At 33.8% G+C, this 23,903-nt stretch overlaps 3 protein-coding genes across 4 annotated transcripts in view; 1 reads left to right on the top strand and 2 right to left on the bottom strand.

Annotated features, from left to right (window-relative positions):
• Window positions 1-12,245, bottom strand: part of LOC125061368 (monocarboxylate transporter 12-like) — a 43,324-nt gene extending 31,079 nt beyond the window's left edge. Inside the window, exons 1-7 of the mRNA XM_047666778.1 lie at window positions 11,981-12,245; window positions 8,454-8,558; window positions 6,072-6,197; window positions 5,619-5,752; window positions 5,079-5,269; window positions 4,467-4,610; window positions 3,453-3,635 (exon numbers count right to left, since the gene is read on the bottom strand). Coding sequence (XP_047522734.1) covers window positions 3,453-3,635; window positions 4,467-4,610; window positions 5,079-5,269; window positions 5,619-5,752; window positions 6,072-6,197; window positions 8,454-8,558; window positions 11,981-12,013 — 916 coding nt within the window. The 5' untranslated portion in view covers window positions 12,014-12,245. The remainder of the gene's footprint in view (window positions 1-3,452; window positions 3,636-4,466; window positions 4,611-5,078; window positions 5,270-5,618; window positions 5,753-6,071; window positions 6,198-8,453; window positions 8,559-11,980) is intronic.
• Window positions 12,246-15,810: 3,565 nt separating this feature from the next.
• On the top strand, window positions 15,811-17,724 carry LOC125061386. Its single transcript, XM_047666806.1, has 2 exons — window positions 15,811-16,086; window positions 17,081-17,724. Exons 1-2 carry the CDS (start codon window positions 15,915-15,917, stop codon window positions 17,536-17,538), a joined length of 630 nt encoding a protein of 209 aa, XP_047522762.1. The 5' UTR covers window positions 15,811-15,914; the 3' UTR covers window positions 17,539-17,724.
• A 3,882-nt stretch (window positions 17,725-21,606) lies between these two features.
• LOC125061373 lies at window positions 21,607-23,808 on the bottom strand. 2 transcript variants are annotated; one of them, XM_047666784.1, is made up of 3 exons: window positions 23,626-23,753; window positions 23,223-23,345; window positions 21,607-22,806 (listed from the first exon to the last, which is right to left on the bottom strand). In XM_047666784.1, the coding sequence occupies exons 2-3, from the start codon at window positions 23,292-23,294 to the stop codon at window positions 21,760-21,762; spliced, it is 1,119 nt and encodes a 372-aa protein (XP_047522740.1). In that variant the 5' UTR covers window positions 23,295-23,345; window positions 23,626-23,753; the 3' UTR covers window positions 21,607-21,759. The 2 variants fall into 2 exon arrangements, with proteins under 2 accessions (XP_047522740.1, XP_047522739.1); XM_047666783.1 differs by having other exon boundaries at window positions 21,608-22,806; window positions 23,546-23,808.
• Window positions 23,809-23,903: the final 95 nt, after the last annotated feature.

The following is a 23,903-nucleotide window of genomic DNA, read 5'->3' as shown; positions in this document are numbered from 1 at the left end:
CTATTGGATTAGTTATTGCAGTTGAATTTATTTCTAATTTTGTAGGCATACTGGTATCTTTTACTTTATTATTTGCTATACTATTTAGGAGATTAAACATTTTGGTTGGTTTTTTTATACAGTTTTGAAAAGCCTTTTGATAGTAAGTACTTTTAGCTGTTTGTATGGTTTGGGAAACTTTGTTTCTTTTGTTTATAAATTGTTCCTTTATTTCTATATTATTTGGATGGGATTTACATTGCTTCCATAAAATATTTCGTTCGTTTATGGCTTTAATTATATTTTTATTTACCCAATCAGTTTTTGGTGGATTTATAATTTTGATTTTTCGAATTTTGCTGTCTTTAATGTTATTAATTATTAATTTTTCTATGTGATTATAGTCTAAAATACATTTTGAAACATCGTGCTCAACTAGCTTAAAAAGTTTTTCATAGTTGAGAGCTTCATAATGAACCTTCTGCTTTGTTTCTGGCGAGTATTGCTTTAATTCTAGATATATCTGCTTATGGTCCGACATTGCTGATTCAATAATAGCTAAGTTGAAATTATGTTCTTTTATGTTGGTGGATACGTGGTCTATTATTGTTTTGGTTGATGATGTTTCACGAGTGGAGTAGGATGAGTCCACTCGATTAAGAATTGCATATCCATTTTCATTAATCGTCTCTGTGTAATTTACTGTGGCATGATCTTTTTTGAGCAATAAATCAATATTGTAGTCTCCAAATACTATAGCTCTTTTTCTCTTTTCTAATTGAAGTGAATACTCATCAAGGAATTGATTAATTTTTGAGCGATCAGGCTTATAGACTAGTCCAACATCCAGGTTATATTTATTGATATGTATCCATAAGTAGTGTATATTCGCGATACAACAGTCCTCTATTAGACTATGGCTTAGATTGTTATGTATAAAAATTGAGACTCCACCACCTGTAGTGTTTGTTCTAAAGTTATAGTGATGTATATATCCAGGTAAAATTAGTCTTTTTGCTTGTTCATCACTTTTGACCCATGTTTCTGTTATTACAATAATGTGAATCATATGTCTAAATGAGTTTAGGATACATTTCAGTTCATCAAACTTTCCTTGACCCACAATACTTCGAGCATTTAAGTAGAGGAATTTTAGTGAACTTTCCGTTGAATATATTTCTTTGTATGTGTTTGCAAGTTGGTAGTAAATTGTATTACTTTTTATTCTATCTGTATGTACTTGGCCATTCAGTCTTCCGACGCCGTCGCCATAATTTTGGCCAATATCCCCTGCGGTGACCGGCCATATTAGGGGATATGGAGGGACCGAAGGGTCCATTAGTGGTTGCTATTCGCAACTGAGGGAATCTTGGCATTGAGAGGAAGCCTGGCGTTTAATTAAATTTGGTTGTTGGATAACGTAATTTTTTATGTTGTAAAGCTTGCTTTTCTTCGATGGCTGGTTAACAGTCTCATTTCTTTTATCGTTGGTTCTCGACGATTCAGGAGATTCTGATGGAGTTCTCTTATTTTTATCCGTTCTTGGTTTTAAGATTTGTTGGTTTCGGTTGTTCAACCAGACTATTTTGTCATATTTAAGGATTGCCAATCTCCCTTGTTCTCTTTCCCTGTTAACTTCAATTTGTAATTGTTTTCGTGTATTAAGAACATCTGGAGGGAAGTCTTCTTTTATGTAGTATGGGGTAGAATCCAATTTTTTCTTATTTTTTTGGATATCAACTTTGAGTCCAACTGTAGAAAGCGTCAGGACTATTGGTCTGATTTTTTCTGTTCTTTTACCAAGCCTCCTAACACATTCAACGCCATTGTGATCACATTTGATTTTTAAAGTATTGTTTATTAAATCAAGAACTCTGTTTTGTAAATCGCAATAGGTTTTTTCATTTTCTTCCACTCCAAAAAAGAGCAGATTTTTCCTCCTAATTGTTCTTTCTAACTGGTTAATTTTTATAAGTTGTTGTTCCAATTTTCCTTCCAAAACTTCATTTTTGGTTTCTAGCTGTTTAAATTTTTCATTTATACTACGGTTGATAGTTTCTTTTATATCCTCTTTCATTTCTTGCATATCAGTTTTTTGCTGATTGATTGCTTCTTGCATTGCCTCTAAAATACTTTTTATTTCCTCCATATTTTATTTATTGTTATTATTTATTTTTCTAAATACTTATCTTTGTATTTTATCAGTAATTAATTACAAAAAAAAGAAAAAAGAAAAAGAGAATCAAGACTGATTTGAACTCGAGATTACTTGCATGAGGCAACGATTTCCGCAATCGGCTAACTGGTTAAGTATGTATCGCTTCGAAACATTGGTATAGATGCTGTTTTCTAGTGACGTTTGTCGCGAATGACTAATACATCTTCTGTTAGTCATGTAGGTATAGGTTTTCACTACTGACAAAAAATCCACAACACAATAGTGTCACAAGTCACTATAGTCACAATAATACACTTCCGAAATCACACATTTATAGAAAATATAGTCATTTTGAACGAAGTAAGTCGCGTATAAATTTATAAATTATAGTTCTGTTCACAGTTTATTTTAAGTCTTTTTTGACGGATTTTGCACTAAACTATGTATGTCCTCGTTACCTTGTGTTAGTATGTAACTTTTAAACACATATTTGAACTTTATTTTCCACAAATAATATTTTTAAAAGTAATAGAAATACGGAACTTGTGTTGACACGCGCAACCCGCACTACCCACTTGTTACAATTTGTTATGTAAGAAATGTTATATTTCCAAGTTATTAACAAACAGTTTTTCGGTTCGGTAGAATATTGTAGAAAAATTGGTCTCCACTAACCACTATTGTACGAGTAAATGTAAAATTTTGCTCACTCAGGCTCTCTTCGTTCTATAAATCGTGGGATTTACGCCACGAGATATATATGTCACCGTGAAATTGTAAAAACCGTTACATTGTAATCTATCTCGCGAGATTGTAAACCGTTGAAAGATTGTGAACATCAACGAACTGCTTACAAATTAACGTATTACTATTCGGTAGTTATATGAAATTGTTGGGAAGTAAAATTAATCTGTAATTGACCAAAGAAGTTTGAATGATAACTAAGTTAGTGTAGTACAATCTACCGAATAATAATACGTTAAATTGTAAGCAGTACGCTGAGGTTCACAATCTTTCGACAGTTTATAATCTCGCGAGATAGATTACAATCTAACGGTGTTTACAATTTTACGTTAACATATATAGCCAGACGTAGACATTGTCTCAGCATTATAAGCGTAGCTTAGTATTTCATTTTGCGTTGATAGCATAAATGTATTATTTTGCTACACGTGAGTGGTTTTGTTATAGGTGTGTATCTATCCTTGTTTTACACAGATATATTTCAGCAAATCCGCGTTTATTGAGGCAAAAGATCAGTGAAACGTTTGACTCTCTTTATTTCTGGTTTGGAACATAGTCACAGGTTACTTACCTAATAATAAAACAGTTCCATGCAGCCCATACACACCCACCAATTTCTCTATCAACATTGGAAAGACGAAGCTTCCAGCAGCTGTGCCACTCACACAAATACCGTTTGCCAATGCTCTGTGTTTGTCGAAATACTGCGATACTATTACTATACCAGGAGTAGTAGATAATCCACCTCCGATACCTGAAAATTATGAATAGGGTTTTGATGTTATATACCTAGAAACACGAATTGGAGGAACGGAAGGATTTAATTAAAAGTTTAAAAATATATATTTCAGTTGAATGAAAGTTATTTGAATATGTATGTATTATTAAATATATTATTTACTTCTGTAACAGCCTTGCGATTCTGTAGCATTTTACGATTTGTCATTTTGATAAGGAGGTGGTAGTTTATTGTTTATTAGAATGCCAAATCGTAAAATGATTGCTTCACGACCGATTTGAGCGCGACCGCCGCTGCGAAAACCGCTGTGCGAGTTCAAAAAGTGAGTTACAGAATCGCAAGGCTGATATAAAGGCGAATTAAATCTCAAAAGCATTCGAAACTTTGAATTATGGTAATATATTCGTATCTAAATCCTAAGTAGAATTCTCTTAAATGTTGATGTCAAAATTTTACTTTAACCAAATCTAAATAATATCAGTTTTCGTGACACGTAATTCCAAAATCAACGCTATGGATTTTAGTAGGTACAACATTAAAATTGGGATTAGTCGATAGATGACAACAATCTGTATCAATCATATTAATCAGAACAAAATATCATTTATGCATGTAGGTAACAAAATGTTCACTTATGAACGTCAGTAAAAAATAATGCTCCTTATAGATATAGTTTATATTTACAGCCAGTTCTCTAATTAAGAGCGTAGAACGAACGAGAGAAGAACTGGCAAAAAACTCTACGTTATTTTCTTTTCGTCAAGGTTATTTACTAAACAATTAATTACAAGAGTGCCTTTTTGTAAGAAGATCGAAGAATGAAGTCGTGCCTAAAATTAGCCTTACCAGTCATAACCCCAAAGCTAAGGAGAAGATGCAGCAATCCAGTACTGAAGAAAGAGAGAGCGAGGCCCGTTGCACAGAACAGTCCGCCTATGAAGACGACCAGACGACAGGAGTACTTTTCACAAAGGGCTGATGATAAGGGAGCTGGAAAAATATATTTGTGGTACAAATTTCAATTATGTTTTGCTACCTTAAGACCATCTTTCTGGAATTTGTGGAAGAAAGAATGTAGCTTCAAATGTATAGTATATTAATGGATAGTAGATTTGTTTGATCGATTGGTTGATTTAACCTCAACAAATCGCTATGTACATTTCATACCAGGCCTTGTGGTGCGTTCAATTTAGAACCCTGACTCTGTAACTTAAGTAAAAAGCGAAAAAATAAGACGAAAAACTAAAAGTATATTTGTCTCATTGTGTCCTAAAACAGACACGAACAGACTCAATAAAAGACAATACTATTCTTATACACTTGCTTAAAACTCTCCTATCCGTATCACATTTTACAACTTGGTATTGTCATTATCAATGTTTTAAATAATTTTTTATATTATATATTTTTTTTATATTTTAATTGTATTGTTGTTACTAAAGACAATGTATCACTTACCTAACGCCAAGCACAAAGTAGACAGTGCAGCTGGTATCCAAGAAGCGACACTCTCAGAGGAATCCGGGAAAGTTTCCATAATCTCCACATAAAGGACTCCATAGGACTTGAATAGTCCAGCCACCCAGAACTGCACCATGAATGCACCAAATACCACCACCCAGCCGTAACCGCCGTCTGGTGGTGATGTGCTAAAACATTTATAATAAATACTGTTTTTACTTTTTTTTCATATGAACATAGCATAAATTATATGTATAACTACTATATATTTTTTTTTATTACATCGATAATCAGCGAGACGGTACCAACAAAAGGTCACATATCTGCTACCAATGTTAAGTCAAAAGTGATATCAGGTATCAGTTGAGGATTCATAGTCGATACAAGGTCTAGACTAGATCTTACAGGTTTTGATAAACCCTTTCATACTTTAATGTTGTTTTTACCTAGACGTAAAAATATTGCCTATTAACTTTATTTTAGTTGTAGTTCAAATATAAATTCGTAAAAACCTTTAGACATAAATTCTTTACTCACTCTGTGCTCTCGCTTTGCGGCCTCAGTTTTCTAGAAGCAGCTAGCAGCGGTCGTGCTGTGACGGAAGACAGAGTAAGAAGAGAGTCTTCTTCTTGCTCCGTCGGCGACATCGCTGAAAGGTAGGCGCCTACTTGCTGCAAGTTAAAAAGTTGATGTCAAAAATGCATTTGACTATTACTTATCACAAAGTTTAGATTACGAAACCATAGTATCATGATCGGCCTTCAAGAGATTTGCTAAGGAGTCCTGGAAAACAGTTTTTTTTACATTTAACACATTCTTTAGTTTATGATTCCTGATACATATTATATCTTTCATACCAATATGAATTTTATCATACAGAAAATATTATTTTATGTTCAGCTTTAAGTATATATATGTAATTACAAGAAAGCTCAACTTTAGCCACTATCAATTGAAATAAATAAATAATAATTTTAAACATATACTCACATTAGCCAACGGCAGTTCTAAGAGTAAACTGACAGGTCGCTCCCTCTGTTCAATCCTCTCACTCTGCTCTGGAGGCGCAGATTGAATCGACAGTAAGGACCCTGCGGCCTCCGGGGACAGCACCGCCTGGGTATTTACCATGAACGTCAAAACAAGGCTGGTACAACATTCATTTTTCTGTTTTAAAAATCTTTTTGGTCCCATATTAATATCATTACACAGTATGAGTAGCAGTGGCGTAACAATAGGGTGGCAGGGCTGGCTAAATGCCACGGGCCCCGGACCCAAGAGGGCCCCTGCCCAAGAGATATTATGTTCTATGGATGAATGTGAAGTCTCCAATACGCATTGGGCTAGCGTGGGGACTACAGAACATCCCCTCTCGCCTAAGGGAGGAGGCCTTTGGCCATTAGTGGGACATATACAACGTGTAATTGAGTACGCTGAAATTCTCGATGTTAAGATATTAAAATTAAACTGAGTACAACGTGACGATTTTTACTGATAGGGCCCCATCAAAAAAATTTGCCACGGGCCCCAGATAGTATAGCCACGCCACTGATGAGTAGAACACATGCGCACAACCCGAAACTATATTATATACTTGCAAGTTTTCTGGCATTGGGTGTCCATGGGCAGCGGTATTACAAAAGAGCTGAGCGTCTGAGCCAGGCAGAACTGACATTAAAAAATATCGGTTGTCTGTAAAGTCGGTTTACTGACGATAGTTGAACGTGACAACGTCATAAGAAAATACTGATGGAATGGTTGCATTTTTTTCAAAACAAAATTGAAATTTTATTTGTTTGATAGATATTTTGTATGGATATAGAGTAGGTAAATGGAAATCACAATTGAATTGATCAAGTTACATTTATTTGTACGCATAAATACAATTATGTCAATTTTTGTGTGCAAGCGAGAGCGCGGAACGAGTGCTCTCGCTTGCACTTCAAGCCTTAAATGGAACGCCTCAGAGGTAACGCCGCATGAGTCATGTTTTTTCGTGCGTGCAGCCGGCTCCATCGAATTATAAGACATTGTCATGTCAAAATCATTGTCATAGACACCGTTTACCTTTTAAACAGTAAATCTTAAGTACAACCCAGTTATGAATCGGTAATTGCGTATAATTAATTAAGATGGCCACAAATGAAAGCTAATATCCAATATTTTGTATTCGAATTAACATTGAGTTACAAGTACGTGGATAAATATCATTTATTATTTATTTATTAGCTTAAATAAATAAATAATGATCTAAACCGGAGGTGCGGTAGACGGTCCCGACGGTCTCGTCTCCGACTCTTAGTATTGATTATAACTGAAGGAACGTTGCTGTAGATGTGTACACAGTATAGTGTAGGCATGACATGCAGGCAGAAGACATGCTCATACGAAAGTATTAATTAAAATAAATAATAGTTTAAAAAAACTAAAAAACACGCTGGTTGCTCGATAGACGAAAAATATGGCACAGAGCGCCCCACGCTTTTTCACAATAATACCTATTTTTGTTCATTACCATTTTCAGCCTAAATTAGGAATTATTTATCACTTTTTAGTTTGATGTGCTTTAAAAGCGTGTTTTTTAGTTTTTTTTAACTATTATTTATTTTTTAGTTAATTTTTTTTAATTTTTTTTTCGTATTATTGCATTGTCATCGATCTTTGACAGGTGCGCAAAGTTTGAATTAAATCTGTCCGTTAAAAGTGGGTCAAAATCGAGTCCGAAGGAGTCTGTTACATACATACATACATACATACTTACAGGTGAAGCTAATATAAAGCGTGTAAAAATATCATTACTCAGTATAGAAATTACTACGGAAACAATAGTTTGATCCTACTTTAAACAATGTAGTTATTACGAGTATGTTCAAAATTGGTGTGTTATAGACGTTATTTAGGTAGGTATATATATAAGACAATAGTCTGTATTTCAATTGCAAGAGGCTAAATAAAACTTCTATTTGTTTCTCTGTAAGTAAATAATGCAATTTTATTTATCGAGTAGGTTACACACTGATACAATCCTTACAAGACTAACACAATCTTACCTGTAAGTAAAGAAACGACAATAAAAGTTCATTGTTATCACCTCTCGATGCATATAGCTTAACTAAGTATTAAATTAATTAACAAATAAGATTAAAATACAATTCAACAATCTCAGCATATTTGTCCTTTACATCTTTGACAATGTCAGCTAGCTTGACGTGACACGACGCGGCTCACTCACGAACTAGCAGTGCGCGCGAATATTCAAATTAAAGAGATCATTCTCTTTACATATATATCATAAAAATAAATAAGAGATAAGGAGTCTTAATTGCCTTACGAGTGGACCTTAGGGAAGAATTAATTTTAAATGTTTTATACCTCTGCAATGGCATCTCCTGGAAGATCGATGGAGCAGGACACTGGCGCTGTCGACGTTGGTGGCGCTGATGACCCGAGGATATTCCCTTCCAGCTTGGATAACTCCTGGAAACACTTTTAATTTTGAAAAATGTTGATTCCAGAAAATCCATTACCACAGCAATTAGCAATGCAACACAGGGTTCATATAATAATGACGTTATCTAATGAAAAAACCCATTTTCCATGTCGTTATTTGAATATCCAATATTTCGAAAGCGTTTAAAAAGTTACGCTGCCACAGGGACCAAACTTTTTAAATTTGATTTAATTTTGTTTTTATTACTTTAATTACTCCAATGTAGGTTAAGAAAATTGTTAATACTGCAGTACAAGTTGAAACTACGCATTGGGCTAGCGTGGGTACAGAGTACAGACTATTCCCTCTCGCCTAAGAGTACGGCCTATGGCCATTAGAGGGATATATAACGTGTAATTGAGTACGCTGAAAATCTGGAAGTTATTTATAATTAAACTGAGAAGGGACGATTTTTACTGATAGGGCCCCATCAAAAGAATTGCCACGGGCCCCAGATGGTATAGTTACGCAACTGCGATTCGTATATATTTCCTAGCTGTTGCATTCAAACCATGTACTGAGTCTTAGAGTATATTTTTACAGATAATAAATCCAGTTATAAGCCAATAAAATAAATCGGTTAACGTTATATAATATTGAATCACTCACGAACAAGTGTTTAACTTAAACACGGAACTAATAAGGCTTCATTGCGTGAAATGTTGTTTTAATATTACGAAGTTTTTTAAAACCCTTTAATGTTTTAAATAACTGCCCTGCGATTCTGTAACTCACTTTTCGTTTTCGATGCGAAAACCGCTGTGTGAGTTCGAAAAGTGAGTTGCGATCTATATTGTATGTGTCCGAGGCTTAGCTATCGCGGCGATTATCTGGAGTACTTGGACTTTGTTCCCAATGATATGCAACTCTAATACAAACTCAGTCACATTAAGGTCACATCAAAACGATCACATTTCGCATGAATTAACATAACACGGCAACCTCCGCATCTCATTAATTCCGTTTTATTTTAAAAGCCAATAAAACGCATATACATAGGCCGTAGCGTGTATAGGGTGGAAAGTGGAAACTGCATTAAACCGTCAAATTATATGATATTCTTCCGACTAGGTGAGTAACGAGGGTGAAAGGTGTAGAAAGCGCGTGGGAGGTCATTTCTGCTGTGTCCTCCAATATTGGAAAAGTTTTGTACAATTTTAAAAATACGTTTAGGCTACATGCTACACCCAAAATTTCATAAAATAGCAAAAGCTATGAACATTTCAATTATCAGACGTATTGCTATGATACAATTCGGTATTTTTCCTTGACATTTCGTCCAGCCTTGCGATTCTGTAACTCACTTTTCGAACTCTTCTTCGGTTTTCGCAGCGGCGATCGCGCTCAAACCAGTCGTGAAGCAGTAATTTTACGATTTGGCATTTACGAGTTCGCAAAGTGAGTTACAGAATCGCAAGGCAGGTCTATGCGAAACAGTCCCCCATATAATAATGTATTTTGGTCCATTTGAAAATACTTTTATTATAAGTATACAATGATCTTTTCAATAATACTTTTAACACCAATGATAGGGCGGGAACCTTCCAATTGATTATTAGTTTTGTGTGGTTTAATAAAAGAAACCGGTCAGAATGTACCCTAATGGCCGATTTACATTATCTTAGTGTTTAGCAGAGTGCTTTAGGATAGTACTTTAGTTGAAACATGTAAACGCTACTTGCTTTAGTAAACGCTACGTTAAAGAACTTGCCTTTCAAGTTGTACTAAAGCACTCTCCTAAACACTAAGATAATGTAAATCGGCCTTAACTTGTTATGTGCTATTCGACCAGTCCTATACTCGATGCGCGATGCGCCAGTAAACAAAGCTATAATCAGGAAGATCTCAAAATCCATTTGTCAGAGACCTTGGTCTTTCTATAAAAGATTGTTAAATTTTAGATCACTTCTCGAGTAAAGCAAATAAAGAAGACGATTTTGTTTGTGGGGTTTAATACGACCTTTTTATACCGTTTTACTACACCGAAAGAGCAATTGTTATTATAAATACTATTGGTGTACAGACAGAGTGAGACAACACCCCACGGGGGTCATTCTGAGGGGTCAACACCTGTATCTTTCGGTAGGGTTCGATTTTAGTATTTCCAGTTTGATGTTACAAATTTTTTCCTTTGTCCGTCCCGGCAAGCATGGGCCAATAGATACTAAAAATCTATCAATGCATCAATTCTCTATTATTATCCAACCAAAAAATATTTATTATTTATAAATATCTATTTTGTAAAATTAAAAGCTCTTTTTGAAGCTAACGCTTATATGCCCAGAATTGCTGCAATAGTCTAGATATAAAAGTTGACCTAGGTCACGTAAAATCGATATCATGATATAGGAAATAGTTCCGTATCCGCCTGTGCAGGGCAAATTGCTGTGTCATGAACATGTAAAATGTCAATGATTTTTAGCGACATCCAAAAGGGATAGGTTTGTATGTATTTTAACGATTTTGTTTGTTTGTCTGAAAACTAGAAGTTATTGAGATGATTTTTAAATTAATTTTAGCGTAAAATTCATCTAAATCGATTACCAAGTTTTTGAGATATAGGTAAATAATTAACGGTATTTGCAGACAATATTTCACCCTAACTTTTGTTATTTTTTTTTATGATTGGACAATTCACACCAATAGACCTAGTACCATGCTAACCTGGTGAAGCTTACGTTAAGACCTAAGCAAAACACCAAATGCTCATCACATCGATGTTTGTCTCAGCCGGGGATCGAACCCGGGACCCATGGATTCGCAGTCAGGGGTACTAACCACTAGACCGATGAGCCGTCGAATGAATTTATATGAATAGATTTATAATTGTAATGTTTTACAGGGTAAAACTGCTTTTTGAAACATCCCATTAAATTTGTGCTAATAATGTACATTTGTTTCATTCATTCAAATTGCAAAAAATATTATACACCGTGAGTTTATAATCACGGCAAGATTTGTAATACACATGCTACACCCATGAAGATTTCATTCGAACCCCGCCTTAGATGTACTGTTCAGAAGACTGATCAATCTAATTTTTTATAGACATCTACTTGTCTATTAAAAAAATATCAAAAACAAGTGCTAGTCTGTTCCATTACACGTACCTATGTGTAGAACTAGGTATAAGTACTAGAAAGCCAGGGTGAATCACCTGTATTATATAACACGGATGTTTTCCTGTCAAAATAGAAAAAAATCGAACAGCGCATGTGCATTAAAAGCTCATTTCACTAATCAACCAATAAACTAATTTTGATTTATTCTATATATTCGAATTCAATATATGACTTGCATAAATAATAGACCTAAAGATGTAGAAATACTACGAATTTTCTATTTGTATTTTAAGATAATTGCAATTTTGGTTACACAATGCTGAGTTGACAATTTATTTGATACACACCTTGTTGTATATAAATTCCCTTGGCAGAGACATTTTTTAATGTCTGGCGGCGCTGGTGTGACAGTAAAATGATCCTCCGACTCCGTCGATTCTAATCTTGGCCCATTTACGGCAAAAACCGTATAATACATTGGTTTGTTCAAAATTTCACTTTCAATACAATAATATCACAAATGTATTGTATTAAAAAAATTACGGACGCATTATATAAATGTGTATAAAAGTGTATACGCGACAGAGTTTGGATAAAGACTGAGACACGCGTGCGCTGGGAAAATCGATAACTGACAGAGGAAGTACGTTTAACCCGATGCAAAATGATTGGGGTGTCTGTGGCCTTTTCGATGAACCATCGACGGATTCAAGGCCGTTTAAGAGTTGATTTTGATGACAAGTCTAGTTACGAATTCTGAAGATCTTTAATCCGGATTAAAGAAAAATTATGTTTAACAGGCAAACTAAAAAGTTCAAAAGTTGACACACAAAAATCCTATACAATGTATACATGCATCACATCATCAGTATCTAATCTTGGAAAGCGAGACCCGCTGGAAAGCATTGAAACATCGAGATACATATATAAATAACAGATATAATAGGTTATATATTTTCTTTAAATAAGTAGTAGATCCATACATCAAAGAACACATTAAAAATTAGCATTCTTCTAAATAGTAATATTTTTCATTTTTCCCTTTTTTTTCTAAATCATTTATTGCCCACACACAAATATACAGTATTTACAATATTCTTAACTTAAACAGTCGTAATAATAATTAAAATTGGATAAAATGGTTACATTAAAAATTCAAACAAATTTTTAAAGTTTTGTCCCTGTGGCTGTACATGTGTATAATTCTGGCAGCGTTTCCTAGTTCATATTTTAATATTGAATTTTATTTATTTATTTATTTCATAATACTCAATAATACATTTTACTACAAAAAGGTTCAAAAATTTACAAAATCAAACAAACAAAAAACAAAATTATTCAATACATTCAACTAAATAATACCTAATTTGGCTGTGTTGTGTGATGGTGTAAAAGTTAAAGTAAAAGTAAAAATTTTAGTAAGTGACTTTAAATTATATTCACATAGAATTACTTCATTTAAGTACAATGTATCCTCATCGGTTTACGATACGATAAAGTAAGGGCACGTCCTTTTCCGACCAATTTGTAGTGGCGATGGCTCTGGATGTTACGATTTTATATTGATATTATAGTAAAATGAATAATAATTTATCATTATTATGTAATTACGCTTTGAAATTGGTTTTGCAAATTTTTAAGCATATTGCGAGAGCTATAAAACTTAATATTTTTTTTTTATTGAACATTTCACACCAATACTAATACAACTAAGATATTTTGCCTCTTAAAAGCTTTTTGCTACTAATAATACTAAAATAATTATTCACAATAAGCAAGTAGCAACGATAATAATCCATCAACCCTGTATGGATTAATCGTTTAACGGCCGCTTTCTATACTATCCCAATCCAACTTTTACTACTAGAGTTTGATATTTCAATCCATTTCTCATAAACTACTATTCAATAAACTATCTATGGATCGATAGTAATCTGTTTCTGTAAACCATCTTTGGGAGGACCGATCGGTATTTTTGGATTGATATTTTATAATACCAATGATAAGTTCTAAATGTTGCAGGTTCTAATTAGTCCAGTCAGTCAAGACAATTAATTTATTATAATTCCAAAAGTTTTCAAATTTTGATGTAAGGTCGGGAGTGGTATTAAAACAAACTATAAAATTTTGCAACCTGCTCTGCGGTCCGGAACATTGTTAAAAATAAGTTTTGGTCGTGAAAAAAATTCCAAAAGTTCTGCAAACTTGGGGAAGTTTTCGATATAATATTTCATATCACGTATAAAATTTGCAACCAACCTAAGTGTACGGAACATTTTTTGTTATTAAAAATTAATGTTTTTCTTTATTAAACTGAAGGAAAACGTTCCAAAAGTTCTGCAAATTTGACAGATTTATCGAAAATAAAATAAATAACAAAAAATGTTCCGTACACTTAAGTTGGTTGCAAATTTTATACGTGATATGAAATATTATATCGAAAACTTCCCCAAGTTTGCAGAACTTTTGGAATTTTTTTCACGACCATACAGCAAAAATTAATTTAATTGCAATTTTAACAATGTTCCGGACTGCGGACAAGGTTGCAAAATGAGATTTATTGTCGTCCCAATGTACCATTCACTTGACCGAAGTTTGAAAACTTTTGGAATTATTATCAAATTTTCGATTTCGAATGTCTATAATGACTGGTCTAAATAGTCTAAGATCCCGCTGCAGGATTGGTGTGCTCATCGACTTTTTGTTTAAAACCAAATTTTTATGTTTATTTATAATTAAGAGAATATATATTTACTAGGGTGCCTATCAAAATTTGGCCGCCATTATTTTTAATTAAATTATTTTTTATTGATTTTTGGTAAAAAATTTCGTTTATTTATTTTTTAAATAAAATAACGTCTACATCACGGTAATTAATATGAAGATTCTAAAAAATCACGGTAGCCGTTGCGCACCTGGCCGCACCTCTTTGCAGCCAGGTGTAAACAGGTATGATTTCGATAAATTTATACGTTTATAACCTATTTTTATTAATTATATGTCAAATTGAAGCTAATTTTTTACTATTAATTATCATATAAAGTTGCTTAATTAAATCTGGCCGCAAATAAGGGTTACTGGCTGTTAAAGATAAAAAATATTTAAGGTAGAGTGAAAGAGAGTTAGTGCGTAACATCATTTGTCAGACGAGGACAGCGATTGTCGGCTGTGCGACGCTTTTAAGCTTTAAGGTCATGATATTTATATTTTTTTTACGACGAAACAATAACATTAGCGAGCACTTTTGGAATTATACATTATTAAAGTCGTTCATCTTTATCAATTTTATTTTACGTTAATTAATAATATAATAATTTTTAGATGCACAAATAAAATAACAATATAAATATAAAACGTTGTTTTTTACGAACTCCAAAACAGCGTGGTTTTTATGTTAGAATAAAAATGCTGCATCTGTTCAGTTGAGATCACTAACATTCGACGCATGCGCAATGGCTATCTTACGATGAAAAAAAAAGCCAACGTCACGAGGTGTTCCCAGGCGGTCACCCATCCAAGTACTGACCTCGCCCGACGTTGCTTAACTTCTGTGATCGGACGAGAACCGGTGTATTACAATAGCAAAAAAGTGTCGTGACAACTTTTCGTAAGAATTTTTTCCGTCTAGCCCCCTTTCACAACGCGCGATAAGAAACTTCGTTCCAATATTTGCGTCACGAAGATTTGCAGCGTTTTTGTCGAAGAAAAGGGAGAGAGCGATTGAGACCGATTGAGAAGGAGAAGGGCGAATTACCTTATAAAAATTCTATTTTTAAAATTAAATTTCGTAAAGAGAATTTATGAAATATTAGTATTTTATATTTTATTCAAAATAATTTATTGAAACCTCAAATGACGAATTGTAAATTCAAATGCCACGTGTTTTTATAATCGAATTTAATTACGAATATTAACCGTACCCTTAGGCTAAGCGCATACACACGCTTTCCGTATTCGATTTCCTAATTCGTTTTCCGTATTCGGACATCCGAATGCCTGAAATCAGTAGAAAATGTATTAAGTGACGCACACGTTTGCTTTTTTTCCGAACGGAATAAATTCCACACGTACGTTTCGAGTGCAAGTAGCCGACTTGTTCGGACTTCGGAGAAACCTACTGGAAAAAACCTAATGACGTCACGCGGAACGCAACGCTTGCATACATTTTGTTTGAGCCGGCGCGGCGCATACGTTCGGAAATTTCTATTCAGTATCACGCCAGCGCCACGTGCATCGGACGTATTCTCTGTATTTGTTACGCCATAGAAATGCAACACGAAAATGTGTGAGGCAGAAATATTAATATTTGCTGTTGAAAAATACCCCTGCCTGTGGAATATTCATGACAACGACTATCACAACAGAGATGTCAAAGATTTGGCCTGGGAGAACGTATTTAAAGAGGTTATAAAGGATTGGAGCACGTGCACTAAAGTGGACAAAGAAAACAAAGGTAAGATATTTTCTATATACTTTTTATTACAACTGTGCTGACATTTATTCTTATAAAACACTAATTTTCTCGTTATATTGGTACGATATTTCACCTGCCGGTGTCTTAAAGTACTCAGCAAAATTGTCTCTTATGTTTCGACCTCGGTTTGTGGATCTGTGTTGTGGACTACGGAAAGGTATATCTTCGAAGTAATGTGTCAGAGTATCTTCAAATCGATAGCCGTCTCTTCTGCGTACAAAATTATGTAACACACACACTGCCTTTGTTACTTATACTGCAAAGTCTGGTAGAATCGTCATGCTAGTGTGAAAAATTCTCCATTTATTCGAGAGAATGCCGAAGGCACATTCCACTACATCGTAATCATCTCGTGATCTGCTGAGGCGGTAGTTGAAGATTCTGCGTTGGGTATTGAGATTACTTCTCGGATATGGTTTCATAAAATTGTTATTGAGTGGAAATTCTCCATCGCCAAGAAACACAAAAGGTATGGTTCATTGGTATTCGGCAGAGGTTTTGCTTCTGGCATATTAAGGCGATTCTGAGTTATCTTTTTTCCAAAATTCCAATTGTTGAATATATTACTATCGCTGTCACTGCAATAAGCACCAACATCTACAACTATAAAACGGTAGTCAGAATCAACTACTGCTAATAGTGCAACAGAGTAGAAATGTTTATAGTTATACAAGGCAGATCCACTATGCAGAGGAGAAATCAAACGAATTTGTTTCCCATCCGCTGAACCTACGCAATTAGGGAAATTGGTTCTTCTATAATAATTTTCAGCAATTTCTAGTCAACATTCTTTTGAAGATGGTGGCTTTATTTCCAAAGGTTGAAAAACTTCCCATATTGCTGTACAAACCTGTACCACGGCTGATACGGCCCTGCTCCCCATTAAATATTCAAAGTGTAACTCTTCAAAATTTTTACCAGTTGCCAGGAATCTGAAAAAAACAGATTAAAAATAATATTAATTACATTTCAGGTGCTCAGGCAAAGAAAAAATGGACACACATTAGAGACTACTTTCGAAGACATTTAAAAAAAAATAAAAGTGCTCTTTCAGGCAGTGCCGCTAAAAAGGTTAGAAAATATGTTTATGCAGACCTGTTGTATTTTCTTATACCGGTATTTGATAAAAGAAATACCGAAGGAAACTATAAAACTGATGATCTACGCGATAATACTTCTAAAGAATCCGAAACGCAAGAAGAACAAAGTGTGGAACAAGTAGATGACCAAGATGTCCCATCCCAAATACTCAATATCCTACATCAAAATCAACAGAAAGCTAATCAGAAACGACAAGAAGTAGAAGACGATGACACGAATTTTTTATTAAGCTTTAGAACACATATGAAACATATGAATGAAAATCAGAAAATTGATTTTAAATTGGGAATGCTGCAGTTGGTAAAAAAAATTAATACTAAAAAGAAATAAATATAATTAGTGTGCTAACGAGATCCGAACCTACGAAGGGTGAGAAACCCTTACTGCTACTTATCTTCTCTCTCTCACAGGTGCTAATTAAATATTTAAGTTAGCGCCTGGTAGATCGTACCGGTGACCAGAGCTGGTGGTTTCCTCGCTCAACGAGTAAGTATCGCACAACAGCGAGGAAATGCTGCCTGCCCTGCGATTCTGTAACTCACTTCACGAACTCACACAGCGGTTTTCGCATCGGCGGTCGCTCTCAAATCAGTCGTGAAGTAGTTAGTTATTTTATGATTTGGATGATCAGAAAGGTGGGAGCTTGTAGTTTATTGTTTATCAGAATGCCAAATCATAAAATGACTACTTCACGATTGATTTGAGAGCGACCGCCGATGCGAAAACCGCTGTGTGAGTTCGTGAAGTGAGTTACAGAATCGCAGGGCAGCGTTCAAGGTCCACAGGTGCCACAGAGACTAATCCTTTTAAATTTGTTTTAATTTTTAATTATTTTTACGTAGGTTAAGAAAATTGTATTGTATTTGATTGTTATGTTTAGGTTTTAATAAACAGTTAGGTAGGTACTTAATTAATTGATTAAAGGTTATATATTTTTTTGCATTATTAAGATATTTTTTTTATTCACGCCCGGATTGTATGTATTATATCGTTAATACGAAAGGAAATTGCTTCGAATCTTAACTATAAATGATTTACGAACCAAGTCTCTTGCTCGGTTCGACAACCTGAGCATAAAACTAAAAAAGCGTAGGTAGTAGGTACGACCCGATAGTCGCAGGCACTCACTCTCTTAAGTGTAGCATTATTTAAAACTAGCTGGCCTGGCGAACATCGTACCGCCTAACAGTCAATTCTTTATTTTTTTTTAATACTTATTCTGCTATTCGGGATACCGGTCTAGCTAGTAAGATAAAAAAAAGAAAGTTGATAAGACAACAAATACATTATGTCAAAAAATAAAAATTTACCTTCCCGGAACCCCTCCACTAACACTTGAACTTAATGATTAAAGTTCAAATTGACTTTTAAGTATTATTACGAATATTTTGTATGGGAATATAGAAAAGTGTTGTTTTTAGACCTTTTCACTCATTTTTTTTAATTTTTTCTCTCCGTAAGAACCATCCTCATACTTCAAGGAATATTATAAAAAAAAAATCAGACAAATCAGTCAAGCCGTTTTCATGTTATGTCGTGACAACGGAAAACGGGTTTCATTTTTATATATATAGATGAGTAGTTCTAATAATTATGGTACAGCTGAGTTTAATCATCGGACACCAAGGCAGAATACTAAACTTCAGGGCGGTATCACTTAACATCAGGTGATTAAAAGCACTTCATAACATTTGATTAAGTAAAATAGTTTTTTTTAAACGTGAGTAATGTAAATAAAGACTGAAATTTATATTTTCTATATAGGTACAATTGACAAGAATGGCCGTACAATTAAATTTCTATTAAAACCAAAGCCGTGTAGGATTTATAGGTATATCATATATGAAATAAAAAGTAAAACCAGTACTATTACTTACCTTACTTTAATTATGGTACTTTTTAAAATCTTTGGCAATGTTATAAACCATTTTTCTCGAGTCGAAAATATATTAAGCATTGGTGGCTTAGTGATTTGGAAGAACATTGATAGCGGGACGGTGGGAAAATCGTCGACGAAATTCACGTTGTGTTTTTATCACTGATGAATTATTCCGTAAGAACATTGACACGATTATTCCACGTTCTTGAGGAGTAAAATGTCTATGTTTATTTTCAGTGTATTACATTTGTTCACTACACAATTTTCAACAACAGAATGACAGGAAATGTCATATAAAAAAATAAACAAATTTTCTTTAGTGCCAGTACTTTTGCGCCACCCGGTATAATGTAAATCAGGTTTGCCTATATATACAGGGTGGCCAAAACGTCGTGGATCAAACGCAACTAGGAGATAGATGGGGTCATCAGCTGCAAAAAGGTAAGGAAGGTCCTTAAGTTCAATTCCGGCAGGGTTATAATTTATTTTGCGTTTTTATAAGAAAGTTGACTTTTTTTACTAAATCTTATTGAAATTCAAAAAAATCTATAAACTGTATATTTTTCATAATATCCACTAGATTGGTACTAATAAGACCTTGCGTTAGACATGCTATTTATGGTTGTTTATGGGTGTATAATGTATTGAAGATCATATTAAGTTATACGATATACAATTTTATTAAATCATAACTTTTTGTTTACTTCGGACTACACTGTGAAAAAAAATACTCTACCCAAAAATTAAACTGTATTACATGTTTTGGCGCATTTAATAGGGATTCTGAAAAGTATTGCACATGGTCATGAGTGGCTCTAATTTCTTTCTAAAACTGATTAAATTATTAAAACAACATTTATTTACTTGATTTTTTTATTCACACCTTTTCTAAATTACAAGTTACAATTCCAGTCCGATAAAGCGTGACGTTTTTCATAAAATGTAAATATATATTAATCTTTTGTATAAGAATGAATACTTTTAAAACTACTTAGTGTATATGTCACCGTAAAATTGTAAACACCGTTAGATTGTAATCTATCTCGCGAGGTTTCACTTCGATAGATTACAATCTACCGAATAATAAATAATACGTAAAATTGTAAGCAGTACGTTGAGTTCACAATCTTTCGACAGTTTACAATCTCGCGAGATAGATTACAATCTAACGGTGTTTACAATTTTACGGTGACATATATAATGTATATCAGGTATGCCCTGCACCCATAGCCCCAGCAATACATATACCGAAGTAATGATAGTAACTACATTTGTATGAAACCCTTTTATTTAATCGTACATATAAGTTATTGGATTCATAAACAACGGAGAGCAAAATGGTCAGAATTCTTAAGAACACACAGCTGAACACGTGACAAACTCTTAAAAATCTTTATACTAACGCTTCTTAAAGACAGACGAGGAACTGATCTTATAATCTAATAGAAACATACAAAATTATATTATAATTTGCAACACATTAAGGGTCAAAGCACACAATATCATATGAACTCGGAAAGGGATCGTCACAGTCTTTCGCCTATCAATCTAAAGTATGCACGTAAGAGAGGAGATATAGCCAAAAACGTGTTTTTACCCCTTTTTCCAAGATGGCAGCCGGGGGACAAGGGCGCCATGTTCCATAAACAAATGTAACATTTCAATGAACTAATAATCTATACAAAAGAATATACATCGTTCGAATATTATTCCTACAGACTTTGGTAGAATAAGAGAAATCTGGGTATTCGATGTGTATCACTGACATAGAGGCCGTTCAAGTATTACGTAAGCAGATTTACTGCAATTCATCCCCCCCCCCCCCCCCAGCAAAAGTGAGCAAAGCTCTCAAAAATAATTGTACATAATCGTATTAACTGTCATTCACTTTTGAAGCCCATCCAGATGAGTTATCGGGCTCACGACCCCATCTCGTCTCGCTGTCATATAATATAATAAATATTATTTACAAAATAACTTTTATTACTTGAAGGGACTATTTACAAATTTGTTTAAAACCGGTGCAAATCGCTAGTTTTACTAGATCATTTATAAACATTAAAAAAAATGTGTAACTATGTGGTTTTTTACAAAAAAATTAAGCGTCCCTTGTCGCGAGTTCTAGATACGACCGTGACGTTCTTGATATATGAACTCTGATTAGCGACATCCCTATAACTATTGATAGTAATAATTTATTCATTCCCTTTATCGTGTATCGCCTGTTTCATTACAGGCAAACATAAGTACATAGCATACCGTTATGCTATGTTATGTGGTGAACACACAACATATTATCGTTCTGGGTTGGAACGCTCCCTGCGTTCAAGTATTACGTAACGCAATTTTCGGAGATTATTGACCCCCCCCCCCATGTAGCTCGCCGTAACGTTTTTCAGTACCCAAGTATAGTAAAACGTTTCGTGACCACCTAGTGACTCTAGTTACTATTATGTGGTGTAAGTCAAATTTTTTTTAACAATAACGCGTAATTTAATCCCCGCCCCGCATCGTAACATTTTCCAAAATACGTTACGTAATACTTGAACGCTCCCTCACCTGGCTGCAATATTTCTTGCCTACCTTAAAAATTATGAATAAAACGAATATACCTATGTGAAAAGTCCAACTGAGATCTCCATTGGAGAGCATATGGGAGTTTTATAAAGGTTTTATGAAGGCTTTTTGCATTCAGGGTTATAATCGGGAATAAAAAAATTACACATATTATCTTCTTCAAATGATGTTTGTGTTTCAGCTGAATTAAAGTTTGAAAAGTCATCTATATCCAATGTCTGTGTTTCCGTTGATATACATTCATTTGAGGCCTTTTCGTGAACTCTGCTTGTAGAATCATATAGACAGTCACAGGTTTGTGTTTTCTTAGTACTTAGGTCCGGGGATTCATTTCTATCTTTTACTTTAGATAAGCCAAATTCTGATAATGTTAACGAACCACATAGAGATTCATCTTCACTAGTTTGAGACTTAAGTGACTCATCAAAAACTGTCTGAGTTGAGATTTCATCTGTTTTAGTCTCACTATCAGATTGCCACGACAACAAGACATTGTTTTTAATTTTCTCAAGGGTCTGTGTGGCAGAGGAGCGTTTCAGAATCAAATCTTCTTCCTCTGCTTTTTTCGCTTTCTTTTGCAAACTCTGTGCTTCAGACTTTCGTTTTTCCGCCTTGTCTCTTTTGTATCTTTTATGAAATTCTGGATGGTTTCGCATCAGATGGACCATTAGCCGTTCATCTGTCACATATTTCTTATCACAAACCTGACACCAGTGTAGGTAGTTACACGATTTCAAATGATGTTTATAGTCTATGTCCTTTGAAAACTTGAGATTACAATGTCCACAGACAATTTTGTCTTTGTGAACTTTACTGAAATGTTGATTCAATTGTTTTCTTTTGGAAAAATACTTGTTGTTTTCTATATGGTATACACAATCTGCATGTGAGCAATAGAACTGTATTTCAATCGCAAAATCATGATTTTTATTATGCGTTTTAACAAAATGCATAGATAAGAGGGATTGTTTTAGAAAGGTCTCATTGCAAGAGTAGGGACAAGGGTACAAAAGCTTCTCTTCCATATTTGGTGCTGTTATCATATATGTTATTTTGTTTTCATCAAATCTAAATTTTATTTCATTATCAACAGTTTCCTTAGGAAACAGAATCACTTCTTCTGTTAATGAGGTTAACTTTTTCTGGAATGAATAAATAAATGAAAAATTTATGCTGCTATTACTTTACTGTATTGTTAATATTATGAAATTTATTAAATCTTTACACAATACTGATATCCAAGCGCTGATGCTGATTAACTAGAGAAGTAAATTTTTCACATACACTATTAATAGATTTGAAACAAAAGTAATAAAAATAATCTTTAGAATCCAAACTACAACTTTGAAGGTACAAAGATGTGAAACCTCAAATGAATTTTTAACTATTATAGAAAAATGATAGAAAACAATAACTATAATGTTAAGTTTAGTCTATTTAAGATAGGATGTTGTCTGCTTTACTGTTATGTTTTATGAAAAAGAATAATATAATACTGATAAATTATTTACTATTTTAAAATATCACTAATAAACATTATGAGATCAATGTATCCCACCTTTGCTGTGTCATTTAATAAAAAATCCGATTTTTCACATTGCCTCTTAAATTGTATACACTTTGTCAGCATATCTTCACATCCAACACATATAGATTTAGAAATTGTATCTGATGGTTGCAACTAAAAAAAAGCAAAACGAGAAGTTATTAAAAGTTAGAAGATATGACTTTGCTCGTCGGTATCAATATACTTAATCCACACTAAACCTAAATACTCTAAACTTATATTTAAAATAGGGTTCGTTTGTATGAGAACATAGTAGCTGATACATCCGTCTTATCCTATGATGAAGTATTTTATTATAATAAAAAAGTACTAACAGAAACATTTGTTAATTTGTAATAATCCATAGCCAGGCCCCAAACAAACATATCTTTAATAACTCCTGTAGTAGACATACATGCCCGACAAACAGTACTCAGATCTAGGTTCGTTAAATCTGGATTTTCTTCAGAGAATGACATTTCCAAGGACTATTGATTATTTAAAAAAATATAAATACGACTTAAGTTTTAATTCTAAATGATTCAAATCATGTAAATAATAATAGTTTTTGCCTCTTTCAATTTAAATACTGTCAAGTGTCATCTTCACAGTTCACAGTTGACTATTTAAACTTATATTGCACTTGCACTGTTTAATACACAATTCACAGAGGTTCACAGTACGCTTTTTAGT

The sequence above is a fragment of the Pieris napi genome, chromosome 23 (genome assembly GCF_905475465.1).
Source record: "Pieris napi chromosome 23, ilPieNapi1.2, whole genome shotgun sequence".
Classification (NCBI taxonomy): Eukaryota; Metazoa; Arthropoda; class Insecta; order Lepidoptera; family Pieridae; genus Pieris; species Pieris napi.
This window is presented reverse-complemented; position numbering and strand designations above follow the sequence as displayed.